Source organism: Malaclemys terrapin, chromosome 6, assembly GCF_027887155.1.
Source record: "Malaclemys terrapin pileata isolate rMalTer1 chromosome 6, rMalTer1.hap1, whole genome shotgun sequence".
In the NCBI taxonomy this organism is placed as follows: Eukaryota; Metazoa; Chordata; order Testudines; family Emydidae; genus Malaclemys; species Malaclemys terrapin.
In genome coordinates, this window is record NC_071510.1 from 108,155,153 (window position 1) to 108,178,110 (window position 22,958).

The 22,958-nt window shown below is 38.7% G+C and overlaps 1 protein-coding gene across 1 annotated transcript in view; it reads left to right on the top strand.

Moving 5' to 3' along the window:
• NUP155 (nucleoporin 155) overlaps positions 1 to 22,205 on the top strand; it is a 56,492-nt gene extending 34,287 nt beyond the window's left edge. Inside the window, exons 25-35 of the mRNA XM_054032052.1 lie at positions 4,376 to 4,511; positions 5,302 to 5,455; positions 5,803 to 5,907; positions 6,078 to 6,232; positions 8,026 to 8,155; positions 8,842 to 8,955; positions 9,546 to 9,666; positions 12,202 to 12,312; positions 14,131 to 14,267; positions 17,271 to 17,377; positions 20,028 to 22,205. Coding sequence (XP_053888027.1) covers positions 4,376 to 4,511; positions 5,302 to 5,455; positions 5,803 to 5,907; positions 6,078 to 6,232; positions 8,026 to 8,155; positions 8,842 to 8,955; positions 9,546 to 9,666; positions 12,202 to 12,312; positions 14,131 to 14,267; positions 17,271 to 17,377; positions 20,028 to 20,166 — 1,409 coding nt within the window. The 3' untranslated portion in view covers positions 20,167 to 22,205. The remainder of the gene's footprint in view (positions 1 to 4,375; positions 4,512 to 5,301; positions 5,456 to 5,802; positions 5,908 to 6,077; positions 6,233 to 8,025; positions 8,156 to 8,841; positions 8,956 to 9,545; positions 9,667 to 12,201; positions 12,313 to 14,130; positions 14,268 to 17,270; positions 17,378 to 20,027) is intronic.
• Positions 22,206 to 22,958: the final 753 nt, after the last annotated feature.

The following is a 22,958-nucleotide window of genomic DNA, read 5'->3' on the forward strand; positions in this document are numbered from 1 at the left end:
AAATCCCAAGCCCTGCTGCTTGGGGCTGAAGCCGAAGCCAGAGCAACTTAGTTTCACAGAGTTCCTTGTGACGTGGGACCCTGGGCAGTTGTTCTGGTTGCTATCCCCTAATGCCGGCCTGGTTTTTAATCGGCTGAAAAACAGTTGTGGTGGCACAGGTGGGCCATGGAATTTTTATAACATGTTGGGAGGGCCTCAGAAAGAAAAAGGTTGAAAATCCTGGATCTAGTCTAGTCCCCTGCACGCATAGCAGAACTAAGTATTATCTAGACTATCCCTGAAAGGTGTTTGTCTAGCCTGCTCTTAAAAATCTCCAATGATGGGTATTCCACAACCTCCCTGGGCAATTTATTCCAGTGCTTAACCATCCTGACAATTAGGAAGCTTTTCCTAATGTCCAACCTAAACCGCCCTTGCTGCCATTTAAGTCCACTGCTTCTTGTCCTATTCTCAGAAATTAAGGAGAACAGTTTTTCTCCATCCTCCTTGTAACAACCTTTTATATACATGACTGTTATGTCCCCTCTCAGTCTTCTCTTCTCCAGACTAAACAAACCCAGTTTTTTCAATCTTTCCTCATAGGTTATGTTTTCTAGACCTTTAATCATTTTTGTTGCTCTTAGAATCATAGAATAGAATATCAGGGTTGGAAGGGACCTCAGGAGGTCATCTAGTCCAACCTCCTGCTCAAAGCAGGACCAATCCCCTGACAGATTTTTGCCCCGATCCCTAAATGGCCTGCTCAAGGATTGAACTCACAACCCTGGGTTTAGCAAGCCAATGCTTAAACCACTGAGCTATCCCTCTCTGGACTTTCTCCAAATCTTTGCTGAAATGTGGCACTCAGGTGTCAACTGGAGTATTGTGTCCAGTTCTAACACTGCTCTACAGCCAAAATGCTTCTGAAATAAATGTAGTCAAACTTTACTAATTCTGGGTCACTGAGAATGAAAATGATGCTTAAAATTGTTAATTGGCTCTAGTTTTCAAGATATGCTATTGGGTCAGTATATATGACCCTTGACTTGGGAATGGCGGAGGATAAGTGAGTTATAAAGGGAAGGGATCTCAATTTAAACCAGAAATGACTAAAATACACCTTTGACTGGATCTATGAATAAATCTATGACTGGGTTTGGACAGTACTTGCTTTTTAGGCAAAACAATGAATGATGCAATCTGAAGCTGGCATCGCGTCATACATGATATGAATTGCATCATGTTATTCCTAGAAGTCATGGATGATGCAATCATAACGAAGCTTACATCACTCTGCTGAACAAATTGCCCTATATCAGCTCTAGAAATCATACAGTGTCGTGCTCTCTTATTTGTCAGTGTTTGATTTTGCAAAGGGACACATTTCTGTTTAGCCAAAGTGAGCAGAGATGCCTCCTACTTGTGTGAACAGTGCAGATAACTTCTGCTATGTTTGTGGTGAAGTGACTTTTGCATCACAAAAGCGCAGTATAACCACTATGGTTAAGAAAGCCTATCACCTTTATTTTGGCTGCAAAATTGGAGATCAGGACAAGAGCTGGCCCCCACACATATGCCGCAACACTTGTGCAACAAATCTTCGCCAGTGGTTGAACAGGAAAAGGAAATCTGTGCCTTTTGCAGTGCCAATGATTTGGAGAGAGCCAACAGATCATACCAGCAATTGTTACTTCTGCATGGTGCCTCCAGTTGGGAAAGGTGTGTCAAAGAAGAAAAAGTGGACTGTGCATTATCCAAACATTCCATCAGCTATACGCCCAGTACCCCACGGAGGAGGACTGCCGGTTCCTGATGCACCAGAATCATTCTCACTTGAGTCAGACGAGGAATAGGAAGAGGATGAAACTTCTTGTCCTGAACCATCAATGTCACAGGACCCACATTTTCTCCCATCCTCCTCCTCTGAACCACACCTCATAACACAAGGTGAACTGAATGACCTTGTCAGGGATTTGGAACTACCCAAGAGTAAGGCAGAGCTGTTGGGCTCCAGACTACAGCAGTGGAATCTCCTGGCAGGTGATGTTAGGGTTTCCATGTTCCGTGACCGTCAAAAGGATCTTGTCCCATTCTTCTTCATGGAAGACGGTCTTGTAGCCTGCAACAACATCGATGATGTGATGGCAGCCTTCAACATCGTTCACGATCCAGATGAGTGGAGACTGTTCATTGATTCATCGAAGACAAGTCTTGAAGCTGTTTTACTGCATAATGACAATGTTTTGCCCACAATTCCAGTTGGTCATGCAGTCCATATGAAGGAAACTATGACAACATGAAACGACTTTTGAGGTGCATAAACTATGACCAACATCAGTGGCAGCTTTGTGGCGATTTGAAGGTTGTTACTCTCTTGCTTGGTCTGCAGACTGGATACACAAAGTACTGCTGTTTTCTCTGTGAATGGGATAGCCGTGCAAGAGATTCCCACTACATCAAGAAAGATTGGCCACTCTGACAGTCATTGGAGCCTGGGAGGAAAAGTGTTCAGCATCCACCACTTGTTGAATCAAGGAAGATTTTGTTACCACCCTTACACATCAAGCTGGGTCTGATGAAGAACTTTGTCAAGGCCATTGACAAAACACAAGCAGCTTTCAAATTCCTCCGTGGAAAATTTCCAAGGTTAAGTGAAGCTAAGATAAAGAAAGGTATCTTTGTTGGTCCTCAGATTCGTGAACTTCTTCGAGATGATGCATTTGACCATGCACTGCGTGGCAAGGAAAAGACGGCATGGAAAGCCTTCCAGTTAGTGGCAATAAATTTTCTCGGAAACAACAAGGCAGACAACTACAGGTTGTTTGTGGAAAACCTCCTCAAGGCATACAAAAGCCTTGGTTGCAACATGTCACTAAAGATACATTTTTTGCACTCTCATCTAGATTTTTTTCCACCGAACAGCGGAGCAGTGAGCGACGAGCACGGCGAGCGATTTCACCAGGACATTACAACAATGGAGAAATGCTATCAGGGCAAAATTGCAGACTATTGCTGGACAGTGGCAAGAGATGCTCCATTTAATGAATACAAGAGACAAGCCAAGAAGCGCTTAGTAGACACTGAATAGGACTAAACTATGTACATAATAGTTTTTTGCCTTTTGTTTCATAATAAATTTTATTTATATAACCCTTTTGCTGATTTTTAAAGTGTTACATAAACAGGACAGGTGAAATATTATCATGTAAAGTAACCATAAACACATGAAAAGACGTAGGTTTACAATTTATGATTAAAACTCTACTATCTACACAATATACATAGACATAAAATGTAAAAACTTAAATATCTTAGAAACAGTGGCCAATCAGTTGTTTTAATTGTCATATTTGAATTCAGCACATCAAAATACATAATAAATAGCACATTTTATCTCTGAAGCAGACGACTTCTCAAAAATTGTAGACCAGTGTAATCAGCGCAAAGTAGAGCGGAAGAATTACTTCTTGTGTCTTGTTTACAGCACTCCTGCTAATACATCCCGGAATGATGTTTGCCTTTTTTTTTGCAACAGTGTTACACTGCTGACTCATATTTAGCTTATGATCCCTAGATCCCTTTCTGCAGTACTCCTTCCTAGGCAGTCATTTCCCATTTTGTGTGCAACTGATTGTTCCTTCCTAAGTGGAGTACTTTGCATTTCTCCTTATTGAATTTCATCCTATTTATTTCAGACACTACTTATTGAACTTGTTTGGGTTTTTTCATTTCTAATTTTAGCGTTTTGTTATCCATTCCATAAACGTATTATTCTGATTTCTATTAGTGTCTTTTTTATTTCCCTCTTGTTTTTGAGCAAATTTCGCCCATAAATAGCTTGTTGTTAGCCCTTGCATTTTATACACATCAAAATCTTCTATTTGTTTATGGCTTTTCTTGATTAGATTTGAGCAACTCGGACATATTTTTCCTATTTAAAAAATATTCCTGTGCACTGTTCCGCATTTTCTACATTATATTGCCAAGGCACTTAACCATTTGGTAAAATTGTTTTAACAAAACACCTAGGGTGGAATTTAAATGGCTGTTTATTGTTGCAGGTGTTGTCTCATACCGTACATGTTGTTGAAAGATGAATCTGTGTTAATGTAGCATTCAGAGAAAATGAATGCTGTTTGTAGATAATCATACAACTGCTGTAACATTCAAAATTATTTGGCTCCCAATCCTTCAAATGTATAACTTTAAGCATGTGAATAGTCCCCCAAATTAAGCATGTGCATAAGTGTTTGTAGGATCAGGGCCATTGGGAGTGAGGGGAATTCTTGCATTCTAACATGGGAAGTGTGCAATTTATTAGTTCAGTATTGTATAGCAGTTTGCAGTATGTTTAATATTGTGATGGACCAAACTCTCAGTTCTTCCTTATCTCAAGTGCGTTTCTATGAGGGTGTGGTGGAACTGTCTCTTACTGCTGCTGAGAAGAAGGATCCTCAAGGTCTTGGACTTCATTTCTACAAAAATGGAGAACCTGATGAGGATATTGTTGGACTCCAGGCTTTCCAGGAGAGGCAAGTTTTCAGGATATATGGGCAATTTTATTCAAGGCAATTTACTCATAAGAACTTGGCAGCTGATTTGGGTGGGATGATAGATAAGCCTTTTAGAATTAAGAGCAGGGTGAGAACATATTTTTCTCAGTGCATGTTCCTTAGATATTGGTAAAATGTGCCATCTTTATTTGGGCCAAAAGGTTAATTGATTGTAGATTGTAAGATATGGTTTGGGAAAGGTCGTCTGTGATCTAACCTTTATATAATTGAATTAACCCGTAACTTGTAAAAAACAAACAAACAAAAGTTATTGTGGATGATATTCAAGATTTTAACTGTCCCCCTTTGCAGCACTATTGTTTGGGGCAGTATTGACTTCAAGAATATCTGTAAAAAGTTGGCCAGCTTTAGTCATGTTACTTTTTTAATGGAAGATGTTCCGTTATGAAAAATATGACTGGGTGAGGAGTAGTATTCATAGTGTATAACCCTTAAATTATTTCTGATTGGGAATAAGCAGCCTACAAGGCCTTTGCATCCTGCCCTCCTAACTGAAAGGAAAATAGCATGTCAGCAGTTACTACGGAAGTGGGGAATTTGCACAACAAAGTATTTGTGAGAAAGATCATTCCAGAAGAGAGAGACTGGTGGTAAATTACATTGATTCCGCTGACAGGGTCCTACAAAAACTTTTCTTTTTAGTTTCGCAAATATTTTTCTAATGTATACAGTAACCTATCTTGTGGGGAAAAAGGATCTCACAGATATCTGTAACTTAAACTGTTCTTTCTCTTGCACCTACTTGCAGGTTAAACAGTTACAAATGCATCACTGACACCCTTCAGGAGCTGGTAAATCAAAGTAAAGCTGCTCCTCAGTCTCCCAGTGTACCCAAAAAGCCAGGTCCTCCAGTGTTGTCATCTGATCCCAATATGCTGAGTAATGAAGAAGCGGGACAGCATGTAAGAAATTTACAAAAGAGAGATAGTCACAACTATCTTGCTTTTTAAATACTAGGAAAGGTTTAAGTTAAAAGGCTACCAATTTGTTTCCTGAGGGGTATAAAACTTCTTATAAAAAGTTTGTACAACATATTGTTGCAAAGTAAATTAACAGAGATAAAGTCAGGACTTGAAATGAACTTGTTTCAGTATGTGAGATGATACAGTGTTCATAAAAATTATTGAATGTTAATATAGATGTTGACACACATAAATATGCAATGTTTAAACTCAGTGACAAAGACTTTGAGCTATGTATGAAATGTGAACAGTTCTGGAGTAACAGCTTTAGGCTTTTCTTCCTTTAGTTTGAACAAATGCTAAAATTGGCTCAGCGTTCAACAGATGAACTCTTCTCTATTGCTCTCTACAACTGGCTGATACAAGCTGACCTTGCAGATAAACTGCTACAGGTAAGATCATGCAAAACAAACATACTCACACAAATATTTTGTAGGGTACTTCTATTAGGTCAAAAGAGTTGATTGTAATACTGGCTAAAAACACATACACTAGGAACAGAGAAGTTTTTAAGGATGCTTTAAAAAAAACGATTTAACTGTGGTTTATATGATTCCTGCAGATTACCTCCCCATTTCTGGAGCCATATCTGGTGCGTATGGCCAAGGTTGATCAAAACAAAGTCCGTTATATGGATTTACTGTGGCGATACTTTGAGAAGAACAGGAACTTCAGTAATGCAGCCAGAGTGTTGGCTAAATTGGCAGACATGCATAGGTATGGGCACTTTGTAATCAATGTATTATTCCTAGTATTGAGATAATAAAAGAAAGGTTAATTTGTGTAAAGACTAAACAATAAACAAAAACCTAAAATATTATTATATAAATGTTAGTTTTTAACCTGGCCACTATTAGAATGATAAAATGGAAATTGTTGCATATTTTATACAAAAATAAACAAGTTACAGAATTAATGTAGTTGTGGAATATTAAACGGTAACTTAGTTACATTGTCTATTTTATTATATAGTTTTATATAATTGTAGAGTAGCAGAGGGAGGAATGTCTTACAGATCGGATGTGCAAAGTGGTTATTTAGTTACACTTTGAGTCAGTGTCAGAGCCGGGAGAATTTAGAAGTCCTGATTCCTATGTTCCCTTTAGTATAATTATTTTCGGAATGCGCTTTTTTGACAGGATTACTGGCCTAGTGGATAAGGGGAAGCAGTACACATGATATCTCTTGACTTCAATAAAGTTTTTGACATAGCTCCACATTAGAGAGGCAAGGTGGGTGAGGTAATATCTTTTATTGGACTAACTTCTACTAGTGAGAGTGATGAGACATGTTGATCAATAAAAGATATTATTACCTCACCCACCTTGTCACTCTAATATCCCAGGACTGACATGGCTACAACACCACTGCATACAGCAGTTCCACATGACATTCTCATAAACAAACTAGGGAAATGCAATTACTAAAAGCTGGGTATTATAGTACCCACAAATGGTTGAAAGACATACTCAAGGAGTAATTATTGGTGTCAAAATGGTAAGCCATATCTAGTGGTGTCCCGCAGGGGTCAGTCCAGTATTTTGACTTGGATAGTGGAGTGGAGAATATGCTTATTAAATTCGCAGATGACATCAAGTTGGGAGGTATTGCAAGTGCTCTGGAGGACAGGATTAGAATTCAAAATAACCTTGACAAATTTAGAGAATTGGTTTGAAATCAACAAGATGAAATTCAATAAAGACGAGTGCAAAGTACTGCACTTAGGAAGGAAGAATCAAATGTGCAACTACAAAATTGAGAATAACTGGGTAGGTGCTAGTACTGCTGAAAAGGATCTAGAGTTTATAGTGGACCACAAACTGAATGCGTCCACAATGTGATGCAGTTGCAAAAAGGGCTAATGTTCTGGAGTGTAATAACAAAAATTTCATACGTAAGACACTGAAGGTAATAGTCACACTCCGCGTGGCACTGGTGAGTCCTCAGCTGGAGTACTGTATCCAATTCTGGTCTCCACACTTTAGAAAAGATGTGAATAAATTGGGAGAATCTAGAAGAGAACAACAAGCACGGTAAAAGGTTTAGAAAACCTGATTTATGAGGAAAGGTTAAAAAAAAAAAAAAAACTGTGTATGGTTAGTCTGGAGAGAAGAAGATTGAGGGGGGACCTGAAAACGGTCTTTAACTATGTTAATGGCTGTTATAAAAAGGATGGTGATGAACTGTCCTTTCTTTAGTGAACATGGAGAACAAAAAGTAATGGGCTTAATCTGCAGCAAGGGAAATTTAGATTACGTTTTTGGAAAAACGTTCTAACTCTATGGGGAGGTAAGCTCTGGAATAAGCTTCCAAGGAAAGTTGTGGAATCCCCATCACTGGAGGTTTTTGAAAACAGGCTGGACAAACACCTGTCAAGCATGGTCTAGATTTACTTGGTCCTTCCTCAGCACAGTGGCTGTTCTAGACTTCTCAATGTCCCGTCCTGCCCTACATTTCTATAATTCTATGTTCTAGGCATGTGGCTTACAATTTGAATGTTTCTTTTACAGCACCGAAATTCCACTTCAGCAGCGTCTTGAATATATTGCACGTGCCATTTTGAGTGCCAAGAGTTCCACTGCCATTTCATCGATAGCTTCAGATGGTGAATTCCTACATGAACTAGAAGAGAAAATGGAAGTAAGAAAAAATTAAAAACCATTTTCCTTAGTTGCTATTATTAATTATTAGTCATGTTTGTTTATGGTACTGCAAAAGGACCAACCAAGAGTGGGGGCCCGATTGTACTAGGCACTGTACGAACACAGAGCAGCACAGTCCCTTCCCTGAAGAGATTAAAATCTAATAAAGAAGACAGACAGGTTGCGGAAATAGGATATAGCACACAAACAGAGTGAATTGTGTAATGGCAGCAAACATCATGTTAGTTCCGTAATTTTTTTTTGGGAGGTGGGCTTCATTTAGGAGGAAATGGAAAGAAAAGTGAGAAGAGGAGGGGCCTTGGAGGGAAGGAGAATGGATGGGACAAGGGGGGAAGGAGGGACAGGACAGGGGAGAAGCTATGATGAAAAGTTAATGTTTCTATTAGTATCAGTGTTAGCATAGGTCTTTTGTATTATTGGCAATTACACTATTTTTTTTTCTACTGATGTAAATACAAAAACAAACTGTTTAGGCTGAAATGCATTGTCCCAGTAAAAATCAGCAGATCCAGATGCACTCACTTTAGTAGGACTATGTCTCTAACATATACTCATGGAATTTCTGTATTCAAATGTGTTAGAACCAATTCTAGGTTTTTCCAAGTTTCCATAGCTTTGGATGAAATGAATGACTCTTGAATTATCTTAATTTTTTAAAACTAGGTGGCTAGGATACAGCTACAAATAGAGGAAACATTACAGCGGCAATATTTCCATCATTCTTCAGTACAAGATGCAATTTCCCAGTTGGATTCTGAGCTGATGGACATCACCAAGGTGATTAGAAATAAGTTGATGTTCACCTGACTGCTCAAACTACTCATGCAAAAGAAGATGCAATTATCCCACTCTTGAATATAAGCTTCTCTAATATCTGAGAATGACATATTCCATCAAATTGTTTATCAGCCATTAGCCAAAAAAGTCTCAGTGAATTCAGCTTCCTATTTTCAAAATTTATATATATTTAGGTTTAGCCTGTCTAATCTTATATTTTCATGTTTTACCTCCAATAAGTTCCTCTCTTTCTCTTTGTGTTGTCTGCTGTAGGAAACATATATTATTTACACAGTGCATAGCTTCTTTGATTTTAGAGGTGTTGAATTGGCAAACCCTCTAGTTTTTTCCTAGCTTGCTTTAAAATTTTAAGATTGTATGATGATACGGAGCTGACTTGATTCAATACATATGTTCTTCATACAATATCTGTCAATGGCTATTAAAATGCACTGTCTGCTATTTTGGCTTAGTGTCACTTTGTGTATGTTACATGTTAATGAATAACTGTTCTATTTAATTTCACTCTGATAGTAAATCCTGTTGTTTTGACTTGACTGAAATATCAAACTCTGTCTCTTTTATTGCAGCTGTATGGTGAATTCGCTGACCCTTTCAAACTCTCAGAATGTAAGCTTGCAATTATACATTGTGCAGGTCATTCAGACCCTATTTTGGTGCAGACTCTTTGGCAAGAAATAATTGAGAAAGGTAAGTCTTGACAGACTGGGACTGAAGTAGATTAGAAATATAGAATAACTGATAATGAAAGCATTTAGTGCCAGTGATCTTATGCTGCTGTTAGTATTCTATCCACCTGAGATGTTAAGTACATCTTTTAGGAATATTCTGCAGTATACATCATTGAATGTGAAACCTAAATATTAACTTCGGAGCTTAGGAATTTTGTAAAAATTCCAAGGTTTATTATTTAAACAAAAGAATAGTACAGGATGAGGTCCTCATCCTGTGCACTCACATGGAGCTTGTTTTGAGACTGGGGCTTGAGTCTGTTTGTATTGCAGCAGTAGAAGTACATTTTCTTCCAGTTGTGGACATGGCAGTTGAACGTTCCTCATTTCAATCATTCTAAAGATTTAGAAGCTGTGTTAACAGTGAGTGGAATGCAGCTGTGTGAATTAAACACAGACATGTTATAACATAAGTAGGAAAAAAATCACTTATTTTCCATTATAATCATAAATATGTTCATTTGTTAGTAGCATTATCTGTTTACACAGGTTTTTTTAAAATTGGTTTATTAAGTGGTATGTTGAAATTGAACTCTGCTTGGGTTTTTGAGCCTGCCTGTGAATTCAATAATGTTAACAGGATTGTTTCCAGTGCCTAACGGAAGGTAGAAATCAAACATTTGTACAAAAAAACCTTAGGATGATTTACTTGTACATGTGACTTGAATAACCCACATTATAGATGGGCATTTTTTTTACAGTACATCCTCCCATCCCATTAATCATCTTACTCCCCTTCATTGCCTTATAGAATCATAGAAATGTTGGATTGGAAGGGACCAAGATAGGTTATCTAGTCCAGTCCCCTGACAGAGGCAGGAGTAAAGTATTATCTAGACTATTCCGGACAGATATTTTGTCTAATCTGTTCTTAAAAACCTCCAATGATGAACATTCCACAACCTCCATATGTAGTTTGTTCCAGTGCTTAACTGTCCTTCTCAGTTAGGAATTTTTTCCTAATCTCTAGCCTAAATCTCCCTTTCTGCAATCTAAGCCGCTTACTACTTGTCCGATTCTCGGTGGATAAGAAGAACAATTTATAACCCTCCTCTTTATAACAACCTTTTGCCTTACTTGAAGACTGTTATCATGTCCCACCTCAGTCTTCTCTTCTCCAGACTAAACAAACCCAATTTTTTCAGTCTTTCCTAGTAGTTCATGTTTTCTAGACCTTTAATATGTTTTCTAGATGTTTCTATAATGTTTTCTAGACCTTTTGTTGCTCTCCTATGAACTTTCTCCAGTTTGTCCACATCATTCCTGAAGTGTGATGCCCAGAACTGGACACAATATTCTAGTTGAGGCCTTATCAGTGCTGAGTAGAAGAATTACTTCTTGTTTCTTGCTTACAACACTCTTTCTACTACATCCAGGGATGATGATTGCTTTTTTGTTTTGCTTTGCAACAGTATTACATTGTTGACTCCTATTTAGTTTGTGATCCACTAGAACACCCCCTCCCGCAACTCTCCCCAGATCCTGTATCAATTATGTGCAACCATGTCTCTCTTCAAGGAGAGTCTGGACATAGTGTTCTCTGGAAACAGAAATGAGTTGCCAAATGGCAAAAGAAGATCCTTCTAGAGGGCAGAGTGTGCTACCTCCTCCACCCCATTCTTACCCCTTGCTAACCCCAAACCCCTGATCACCTGCTTGGCAGAGCAGAGCTCTGTTTATGCTCCTCTTGGTTGCCACTGTACAGGGGCATTTCTAAAAGAGATGGCTTCAGAAATCCTGCAGACTTTCATCTGAAGGTTTCAGGGAAAGGAAATCTTAAACAAAATGTTAAGTAAAGCTATGCTGAGAAGGATTACAGCCTCAAATGAATTTAGTGTTTATGAAAGGTTGCCAAATTGACAGCACGGGAACTGAAGTCTTCTGTTAATCCAAAGAAGAGGTAGAGCACTGGTTCCAGCAGTGCAGGCTTCCCAGCTTGGCTCTGCCAGTTTGCCTTAACCGCTATAGTGAACAAGTAGTTCACTTTTCTTGCCCATTCAGTCCTGGCTTTTGTACTGGAGATTGCTAGGAAAGTTGTGTCCCCACTGATGGTGATTTTGCGATGTATGCACTTTTCCACTTTGGGTATTGGATTGAAACTGCAGTTCATTTCACATAGGTCTCCCAAAAGCTATTGGACAAGACTTTTTAAGATATTAAAGCCATTTGGTCATCTATATTAGTGGATTTATGTGAAATTCAAGGGAATACGAAACCTATTCATATAACATATATGCATTCATATGAAATCTGAAAGTGTATTTGCATTTCCACATGCATACATACTGACTTTCCACCAACAATAAGTGTAGTTATGTGTATGCCCTAAGAATATAAAAGTCAGGGTTAGAAAATACTTGCTTGGAGTGTCAGTGGTAAATGCAAGTACAACACTGTAGTAATAGCTGTTTGTTTGTCTTTTAAATTTAATTTAATTACCCTTGGTAAACTTTAGATTTAAAGGTAGATTATATGCCTAACTGTTCTCTTTCAGAGTTGAGTGACAGTGTGACTCTGAGCCCAGCTGACAGAATGCAAGCTCTTAGTCTAAAGATGGTATTGCTTGGAAAGATATATGCTGGGACACCTCGTTATTTTCCTTTAGGTAAGCAATTTAACAGAGTGTTTGGAAGAAAAATAGGCATTATGGCAGTGGGTTCAAAGGCCTCAAGTACTCCATAAGCATTGAAACATACATGCTTTATTCAGTGTTTAAACTTTGTATGATGCTAATTAAAAAGCAGCTAAATTTACCTGTATTTATAAATGCTGTTTTTGCATATGTTAAATAAATGTTAGCTTTACATGCTGTACTCTTTTTATACAAGACAGAATCAAAAGAGCATGGTGAATCAAGTATTTTTTTGAGATTATTGGAAAATTTCTTTTTCTTCTGAAAAGAGAGACAATTGTAAGATTACATTTCTAAAGAAAACTATATTTCCTCCGCTGTCTGGAATTTTTAATCGCTGTTTTTATATGTTAAATTTCCCCTTGTGGCTGGAACAGTAAAATTAAATCAGTTTTCATTGAGGTTTACTATTGCAAAGATGATAGCGATTGAGGTTGTTGAGTAAATTATGGAATCCCTGATGATGGGTTTTAGGGCAGATGGCTGGTCGTTGCTTTGTTGTCCAAGAGCAAGAATTTGGACACTGGGGTTGTGGTGATTATTATCACAGTCACTTTGGTGGATGATTGGAGAGAGTGGCTAGAACAAGAGAAGAGACAAGATTGTAATGGAAAAATGTATATTAATACAGATATGATATGGCAATTCTTATGTTCCTAGAACTTACCTATGATCAGTACTTTTCACCCAAAACTGAAGCTAATCTAAGTTCTGAAATGGTCTTATTTTACTATATTCAAACAGCAGCTGAATTTATTTTTGGACAGTTACATAAACTAGACATTGAAGGGTAGAGCGGTCTGTTTCTATTCACATACTAAGTATATGCAAAGTGTGTGTTTATTTTGTACAGTTAGATTCTTTATGTATCTACTTGCCATTTCTATATATTTTATATATATCTACAGAGGCAACTCCATAAAGTATAATATAGGGGAACTCTGTGTCCTTTATTAGATTGGGGTCTGTGTTTTCTTCTTTGAGATGCTCAAATGCCATCGTGAAGAAGATGTTTGTATAAAAACCTGCATGGATATATGTCACTCTAAGCTTTTGCAAATACTACAGTTTTATGTTAAAGAGTTAAACACGGTATGGATCTGCTAGTATTATAGATAAAACAGACTAGTCTGGCAATCTAAAGGTAGGTCTATACTTACCTCCGGGTTCAGTGGTAAGCAATTGATCTTCTGAGATGGATCCCGGAAGTGCTCGCCGTTGACGCCGGTACTCCTGCTCGGCGAGAGGAGTACGCGGCATCGACGGGGGAGCCTGTCTGCCATGTCTGGTCCCGCGGTAAGTTGGAATTAAGGTACTTCGACTTCAGCTACATTATTCACATAGCTGAAGTTGCGTATCTTAGTTCGAAGTGGGTGGGTTAGCGTGGACCAGGCCTAATAGCAGTGTGTTGTGCTGTCACAGGGAAAATCAGAGTTGGGCTATTGAATTTCCCTGGCCAGCAGCATAGCCTGAAAGTATCACAAGCACAATGTGCTATGCCTTTAGTAACATAGTGTTGTTGCTCCTGAATAATACCTCTTGTGATGCTTATAACAGCATCTGACTCTGGAAAGCAGCCACATCTTGCATATCCTCTTGGCCTCAGTTTTCCCATCTGTAAATTCTGGGATAACTCTTACCCACTTTTAAAAATGCTTTGAGCTCCACAGTTGAAAGGTTCTGTGTAAGGGTAGACATAGCTAAACCTTGTGTAGATACCTAACATTAATTAGCTTTGTTAAATTAATGTTAAAGCAAGGTGGAACCTGAACAGGCAGTTTTGTTTTTCAGATTTCTTAGTGCAGTTTCTAGAGCAACAAGTTTGTTCTTTGAACTGGGATGTGGGATTCGTGACATACACTATGCGGGAAATTGGAGTGCCACTATCTAGGCTACTTGAAGTGTATGACCAGTTGTTCAAAGCACGGGTAAGGATAATATTTGAGCTAAAATTTTACATTAAAGTTAAATGAGATGTATCAGACATTTTAATAGACCTTGGGATTTTGGAATATCTTACTAGTTTAAAAAAACAAAACAAAAAACCTCACTGTTTCTAATCCTAGTAGGTGAGGAAAGCTATTAAACTCTGATATTCCTGTTACTTCCGCTACAGATGATCTCCCTCCTATCATAAATAGGATTAAAATTATTAGAATTTCTGCACTTCAGCATGGACAACAGGTCTTGGATTCCTGAATCTGATTTTCTTCTTTCTTAGGGGTAGTTCATAATGGTAAGGTCAACAGAAAACAACAAACTATTTCATCTTTCTTAGCTTATTAATTTCCCTGGGTTGTGACTGGCACAAAGGATAAGAATCACTTCATGCCTTTTTAGTTCATAGTGTGTGTTTTTTTTCTGATTAAAGAACAAAGGTAATCTTTGTGGTTTATTTTGCCCTGTCACTGGCTCCAGGTGTAATCTATTGAGGGGTCCCTGCTGCTCCTGATTGGTCCTCCTCAGTTTGTCCCCAGTCAGAGCAGTTCTTGGTGTGACCAGTTGTCACCCCTGGCGTGCAGTCTGGGAGCTGTGGGAACCACGGCGCGCCTCTAAGAAACACAGCTGGTTGGTGACACAGTCAGCCTCACCCAAGCCCTGTAATCACCCAACACAACAGCAGGTGGTACTACTCACCCAAACTGGGCTACCGGAGTGCAAACAGCAGACACCGGCCAGTTTCCTAGCTCCCCAGGCATGCACCCTCCAGCCCCTGATATGTCCGCCCCTCCCTCAGTGTGGAAAGGAATATGCACACACGTGGTAACCAAGCTGAGATATTTCACCAGACACTTCACTTAAAGGCACACTGGTTTAGGTTAAAACATTAAAACAAGTTTATTAACTACAAAAAGATAGATATTAAGCAATTATAAATGATAGCAAACAAATAAAAGCAGATTACCTAGCAAATAAACAAAACTGCAAGCTAAACCTAAAATACTAGAAAGATTGGGTATGAATTAGCAATTTCTTACCCTGACTGATGATACAAACAGGCTTGCAGATTCTCAAAGCGCAAGCTGCACTTGCTTTTTAGCGTGGGCTCCCCACCCCTGTTCCAAGTCCTTTTCCTTAGAAGCTTCTCCTAGGTATTGAGTAGTGGGGAATGAAGAACTACAGATGATGTCACTCCCTGCTTTAACATGTGGCGGGAACTCTTTATTCCAAAAACAGTTCTCAGCCCGTTTGTGGAAAAATACAGGTACCCAAATGGAGATCAGTGTCATGTGGTCTGGTCACATGCCCTACTGCATCATAGCAGCATTACTGGAGCATACTCAGGAAGGCTCACCAGGTGGGGGATAACCTTCTCTTAAGGCATATTGTTTTTCCTAATGGCACATTACCCTGAATGGGCCTTTCACAATAAGCTGTCTAGGCTAGAAGCGTTTTGCCCAGTGGGTGATCATAGAATCATGGAATCTCAGGGTTGGAAGGGACCTCAGGAGGTCATCTAGTCCAACCCCCTTCTCAAAGCAGGACTAATCCCCCACTAAATCATCCTAGCCAGGGCTTTGTCAAGCCTGACCTTAAAAACCTCTAAGGAAGGAGATTCCACCACCTCCCTAGGTAACCTATTCCAGTACTTCACCACCCTCCTAGTGAAAAAGTTTTTCCTAATATCCAACCTAAGCCTCTCCCACTGCAACTTGAGACCATTACTCCTTGTTCTGTCATCTGGTACCACTGAGAATAGTCTAGATCCATCCTCTGTGGAACCCCCCAGGGGCAGCTCTAGGTTTTTTGCCACCCCAAGCAAAAAAAAAAACAAACAAACAAAAAAAAAAAAACTCCGAGAGCACAACTGCCGCCCCCAGAATGCCATCCCTAGAACTGTGCTGCCCCAAGCACGTGCTTGGTTTGCTGGTGCCTAGAGCCAGCCCTGGAACCCCCTTTCAAGTAGTTGAAAGTAGCTATCAAATCCCCCCTCAATCTTCTCTTCTGCAGACTAAATAATCCCAGTTCCCTCAGCCTCTCCTCGTAAGTCATGTGCTCCAGCGCCCTAATAATTTTTGTTGCCCTCCGCTGGACTCTTTCCAATTTTTCCACATCCTTCTTGTAGTGTGGAGCCCAAAACTGGATACAGTACTCCAGATGAGGCCTCCCCAATGCTGAATAGAGGGGAATGACTACATTCTGAAATATAGATATAGTCAATATTCATAACTTTAGATACAAAAATGATACATGCGTACAAATAAGATAATCATATTCAGCAAATTATAACTTTTCTAATGACACCTCACATTACTCATCTTGTACAAAATGCATCACAATTATGCCATAATCATACCATCATCATATTACTGTGATGAATATGGGGTGTAGTGTCACACTTGGGCCCTCGCCTCTAATTGAATCTAGCAGTCTGTTCGTGGAGGCAGCCTGCTGCAGAGCTGTCATCCCTTCTCTGTCCCAGGCCTTTCTGCCTCCTCTTCCTTCTCTGTAATCTCTCTTTTATAGCAGCAGGCCTTGTTTCCTCTATTGGCTGCAGCTGTGTGTGCCTGTCTCCATAATTGGGAGCTGCAGCAGCTGCATGGGGGTGTAGTAAAGCTGCTTCCCTGTAAACAGGAGAGGCTCTCCTCACCTTTCTGTCTATGCTCAATATGGTGTTTGTAGACCCTATTACATATCCATATCCTACCAAACTATTCAGTAGTTCAGAGTGTGTTTGGAATTGTACAAAGTCTAATATTTACAATACTGTTTGATGAATTTCATGTTTTATAGTTTCAGTAGTGGAAACCCGTGCAAGTTAAACTAACATCCAATTCTCACTTTTTTTCCATTATTTTGCTGTAATAAATCAAACATTTTAAATATTGCAGTAACACAATTTTTATGTACTGACATCCTCTACATTTCCCTATTGATGAATCAGAATTAACTTAGTACGGCCTCCCTAACTTGATGTAATCTTCTTTTAGGACCCATACTGGAATAGAATGAAAAAGCCTTTACACCTTTTGGAATGTATTCATGTATTATTATCGGGATACGTACAAGACCCCAACAAAGTGCTTAACTTTGAGAGGTAACTATGAACTATAAACAAGTGTTCTTCAAAACTTAAAAATATACTCTCAAGTTACTTGTTTTGGAAGCTCCAAAGCCCTTTGGGTCAATGATTTTAAAATCCAACTCAAGGTAGAGTCACCAAAAGTTATTGTTACTCTTACAGTTGTTCAGAGGTATATATTGGGCAGGTGTTCCAGTTTTAGGTGATGGGGGTTTTAATTATTATTATGGTGCTTGTTTTCAAACAAATTGTGTCTTACTTTTAAGTAAATGTTTTTAGTTCTTTAAAAATGTGGACTCCCTCGAATTACATCAAAAATTGGCTGCTTCTTGAAGCTTCATGTTCAAGGATCAGATTCACAGTGATTGTAGTAAATCTTTAGTGGCAACTGGCCATCTCTGCAAACAACTTTCAACCATATATGGTACACTTAGGGTATTTTTGGTGTATATTTTATAAACGTATTTTCAATTTTATACTTGTCAACTACTGATGGAGCTTAACTAAAATCCAGGTATGTGAAGAATTTACTTAGGCGTGAGGTGAAATCTTGGCCCCATTGCTGTAATGGGAAGTTTTACATTGACTTAACTGGGGTTAGGATTTTACCCATGGAGTATGAATTCTTTTACCCTTGGAAATAGACTCATAGACTTTAAGATCAGAAGGGACCATTATGATCTTCTAGTCTGACCTCCTGTACAACGCAGGCCACAGAATCTCGCCCACTCCCTCCTGTAACAAACCTCTGGCCTATGTCTGAGCTATTGAAGTCCTCAATTTGTGGTTTAAAGACTTCAAGGTGCAGAGAATCCTTCAGCAAGTGACCCGTGCCCATGGTGCAGAGGAAGGTGAAAAACCCCCAGGGCCTCTGCCAATCTGCCCTGGAGGAAAATTCCTTCCCGACCCCAAATATGGCGATCAGCTAAACCTTGAGCATGTGGGCAAGACTCACCAGCCAGACACCCAAGAAAGAATTCTCTGTAGTAACTCAGATCCCACCCTATCTAGTGTCCCATCACAGGCCATTGGGCATATTTACCGCTAATAGTCAAAGATCAATTAATTGCCAAAATTAGGCTATCCCATCATACCATCCCCGCCATAAACTTATCAAGTTTAGTCTTGAAGCCAGATATGTCTTTTGCCTCCACTGCTCCCCTTGGAAGACTATTCCAGAACTTCACTCCTCTGATGGTTAGAAACTGTCTTCTAATTTCGAGTCTGAACTTCCTGATGGCCAGTTTATATCCATTTGTTCTTGTGTCCACATTGGTACTGAGCTTAAATAATTCCTCTCCCTCCCTGTTATTTATCCCTCTAATATATTTATAGAGAGCAATCATATCTCCCCTCAGCCTTCTTTTGGCTAGGCTAAACAAGCCAAGCTCTTTGAGTCTCCTTTCATAAGACAGGTTTGCCATTCCTCGGATCATCCTAGTAGCCCTTCTCTGTACCTGTTCCAGTTTGAATTCATCCTTCTTAAACATGGGAGACCAGAACTGCACACAATATTCCAGATGAGGTCTCACCAGTGCCTTGTATAACGGTACTAACACCTCCTTATCTCTACTGGAAATACCTCGTCTGATGCATCCCAAGACCACATTAGCTTTTTTCATGGCCATATCACATTGGTGGCTCGTAGTCATCCTGTGATCAACCAATACTCTGAGGTCCTTCTCCTCCTCTGTTACTTCCAAGTGATGCATCCCCAGTTTATAACAAAAATTCTTGTTGTTAATCCCTAAATGCATGACCTTTCACTTTTCACTATAAAATTTCATCCTATTACTATTACTCCGGATTACAAGGTCATCCAGATCTTCCTGTAGGATATCCCGGTCCCTCTCTGTATTGGCAGTACCTCCCAGCTTCGTGTCATCCACAAACTTTATTAGCACATAAATAGTTCCTTTGGAACAGAGTTCAGGAACATCGGCAGGACAGTGGAGGGAAGCTTGCAGTAAATCTGTCCATGCAATGCCCATTCTGGGAAATGAGGACTGTTTTCCAGGACTGACAATCCAGCAGCCTTTTACAAGCATAGAATTTCACTTAAATGAATAAAATAAGAAAAGCATATTTTTAATTTTAGGCTTCTCCTTCCTGCTGTTGAATCATGTTTATATCTGATTATTTTCAGTTTTTCTATTCCATTTTGTATATGTAAACGTGCTTTTCTTTACAAATTTTACATTCATGCTCACAAATTTCACTGAATAAAACTAGTTGTTTTGCAAAATAACATTGTTTCCTAATGAGTCAGCATAGTCCTTCTGAGGCATCCCTGGTGAAGGGGTACTTCTAAATTTATTTATTGCTATTAGATAAAAACACTAGAAATGATTCAAACAAATACTTCACTCCTGAGCTGACAAGAGCTACAACTTTGGTTTTTGAATTGCTGCAACTATTAAAACTCAGGTTAATAGAAATGATTTAACAAGTTCCCCTGTATGCTTCAGTCACAAACATTAGATTTAAAATATTTGCTTTTCATTTAACTATATGTTAGAAAATTTAAAGTTAGCTGATTTGGGTTTTTGTTGTTTACAGATTATTCCATTACTATCTGAAGGAATCCCACTTCCTTTTCTTACATGAATTTTAATAAATGAAAGCCAAAATGAGTTTTCTTGACAACTTTTTTTCTTCTTTACAGACGACGATTCACAAATGTATGTTTGGATGCTGTCAGTTGCTACCTTGTTGAACTTCAATCTATGAGCCCTACACTAACAGTGCAGACCACTATTGGGAATTTTAAATCCCTACAGGCTAAATTAGAACGGCTTCATTGACTAATATGATAAAGAACTGTTAATCCAGAGAAAATGAATTGTTAAATGGAAGCTCAGATGTCTGCACTGGAATCTGGAAGAACAAATGCTCAGAAGGAAGTAGGGAAAAATTAAAGTTCCTGCTGCAATTGATTATTTGTGTGTTCTAGGCTCTTACTAATCTACAGTTATCTACCAATAGTAGAATGTATATTTGCCAAATTATTAATTTCTTTTGCTACCACCCCATTTTTCTAACAATGGAAAACTTTTTATACTGCTGAAATAAGATACTTTGTATAATTGCTCCCTTGAGGATTAAATGTATTTGGAAAACTTTTTTTTTCTTTTACTAAACATAACGTACGTAATGCAGTGGAGGAAGTAGTGGGATGCAATATCAAAAGTGATCATACAGTATGTTCTTTGTAGCTTATTGACAAATATGAAAAACATGAAGAGAAGGTACTGGCACGCGGCAAGAAGAAGAGAATTACAAATTGGAGAAAAGTTGTCTAGCTGGCCTCAGACCTGGTTAGACCTAGGGTTAGCAACACAATCTTAAAACTATCTCTGTACATGATCAAGTATAATGGCTAACCTTTTGATAAAGACAATATGTTCCATGCCTACTATTGGCACAAAAATTGCCACCATAATAGAATTATTAGGACTATATTTCAGAAACTAACGACATTTGCTTGATCTGGATTTGGAAAAAAAAATACATTAGAAGCCCAGCAAACATTGTGTCCCATCTTTTTCCTTAGTATAAGTTATGATTTGTTCAACTCTTAATTTTTACCTGGAAAACCCATAATGTGTAAAAGGGCTACATTCTAGAAAAACATAACATTTCCACCACATATACTTTTGAGTGCCAGTCTGCCTACATTCCTAAACAGGACAAAATTGAAGAATCCTGCATAGTTATTTCCTAGGATCAATGTATGTAAGATATCTCCTAGCTTGCTCCAGTCATCGAGACCTATGGCCACTTTTAAATGTTTCATTTTTGTTCTATAAACAGTTACCAGAGAGACAAGGTGGGTGAGGTAATATCTTTTATTGGACCAACTTCGGTTGATGAGAGAGACATGCATTTGAACTGCACAGAGCTCTTCTTCAGCTCAGTATAGCTCAAAGCTTTTCTCTTTCACCAACAGAAGTTGGTCCAATAAAAGATATTATCTCACCCACCTTGTCACTCTAATATCCTGAGACCAACACAGCTACAGCAGCAGTGCAAACTACAAACAGATGTGCATCCATATTAAACATACCCAGATCTTGCAGTAACAGATCTTGCATAAACCATACACTGGAAATCACCTCTGTCCCCACACTATGTTGTCAGATCCATCTGCATTTTTAGTCTTCCTTGAGGAATTTCACTTTTTGATGACTTGCTGACCAAAAAGACTTTTCCTTGGTATTGTACTTTTCCAGGCCTGGATTATCCAGGAGAAGTATTGCAGTTGGCACAAATCTCAACCTTCTATCTACTCTAGAAGAGAAGAATTACTGGTTCAGTCACCCATACAAAGGAAAACACTTCCTAAATACCAATGTATAGCCTTTAGATCTTAAATATACTTAATTACTGGGTGATATTTAGCATGCCCCAAAACTTAATTTATTCAGAGAAGACCTCTGGACCTTTTCCCCCTCAAATCACCGAGTACACTCAGGATTCTAGTTTCTCTGTCCCACCAAAACATGCTGCTCTTCATCCAGTAAGTAAGCTTGGGTAGGTCTAGCCTCCAACTTTAGCTGTAGGCCAAAATAAAATGGACGTTTTAATCCTGGTTTTCCTCCCAGACCATATAAATGTGGAAATACCTCACAAACTCTTATAAATATGTTGGGTTACTATGTGAACTGGGAAGTATTGGAAAAAGATACATCAGCCCAACAACAGCACTGTTTCATTTAAGGCTAATCTTAATTCCCTTCTGCAAAAGAGACAGAAATGTTAATTTTCTGCAGCTCTCTATGGTCCGGCATTTTGTATATTTGTCCCCGTTATTTCAATAAACATGCTGTCAATATTTTTTAAATTTTGCAAGAAAATGTAATTATTGTTAGCCTTTATGTTAATCCAGTCTCACTTCCTAACTGGCCATACACTCACACCAAGTTATGTTCCCCGCTCCCCTTTTATTTTTTTGCTTCCACATACTTAACCCATATTTGTAAACTTAATATTTGTTCATCAATATGTTGTATTGCCACGTTATGTGATCTTGATAGGGAATTTTCACACCACAAGGCATCAGGTTAGAGGAATTAGCACGGGGATGGGAGTCAGGAATGGCGTTCCAGTCACAGGTCTGCCACTGACGTGCTGTTTAACGTTAGGGAAGTCACTTCATCTATCTCAGTTTTCCCATCTGTACAATGGGGATAACTTACCAACCTCCTGGGAGTGTTGTGAGGTTTAGTTTGTACAGAACTTTGAAAATGTAAAGGGCTAAGTATTATTAATATATCATACCTGCAGATGGTTATGGCTAAAACAGCAGTGTAAACCTTAAATCTTATTTTCCTGGCTTTCGTAACTGTAATATCCCAGCCTTAAATTTAGGAAATTTAAAGCAAAAAAAAATCTATTTAAAGTCTGAGGAAGTTGGGAATTAGAGAGCAAAGCAAGGGGAAAGCTGGCTTTAACATGAGAGACTCAATTTCTTTGGATGACATTTTTCTCAGAAAAGGTCATCTTGCCTTTGGGGCATTGTTTCTGCTTTTTCAAGATTTGTCCAGCTTGCACATTTAAGCAAAAATGATCTTGACCATACATTCAGCCTTTCAAC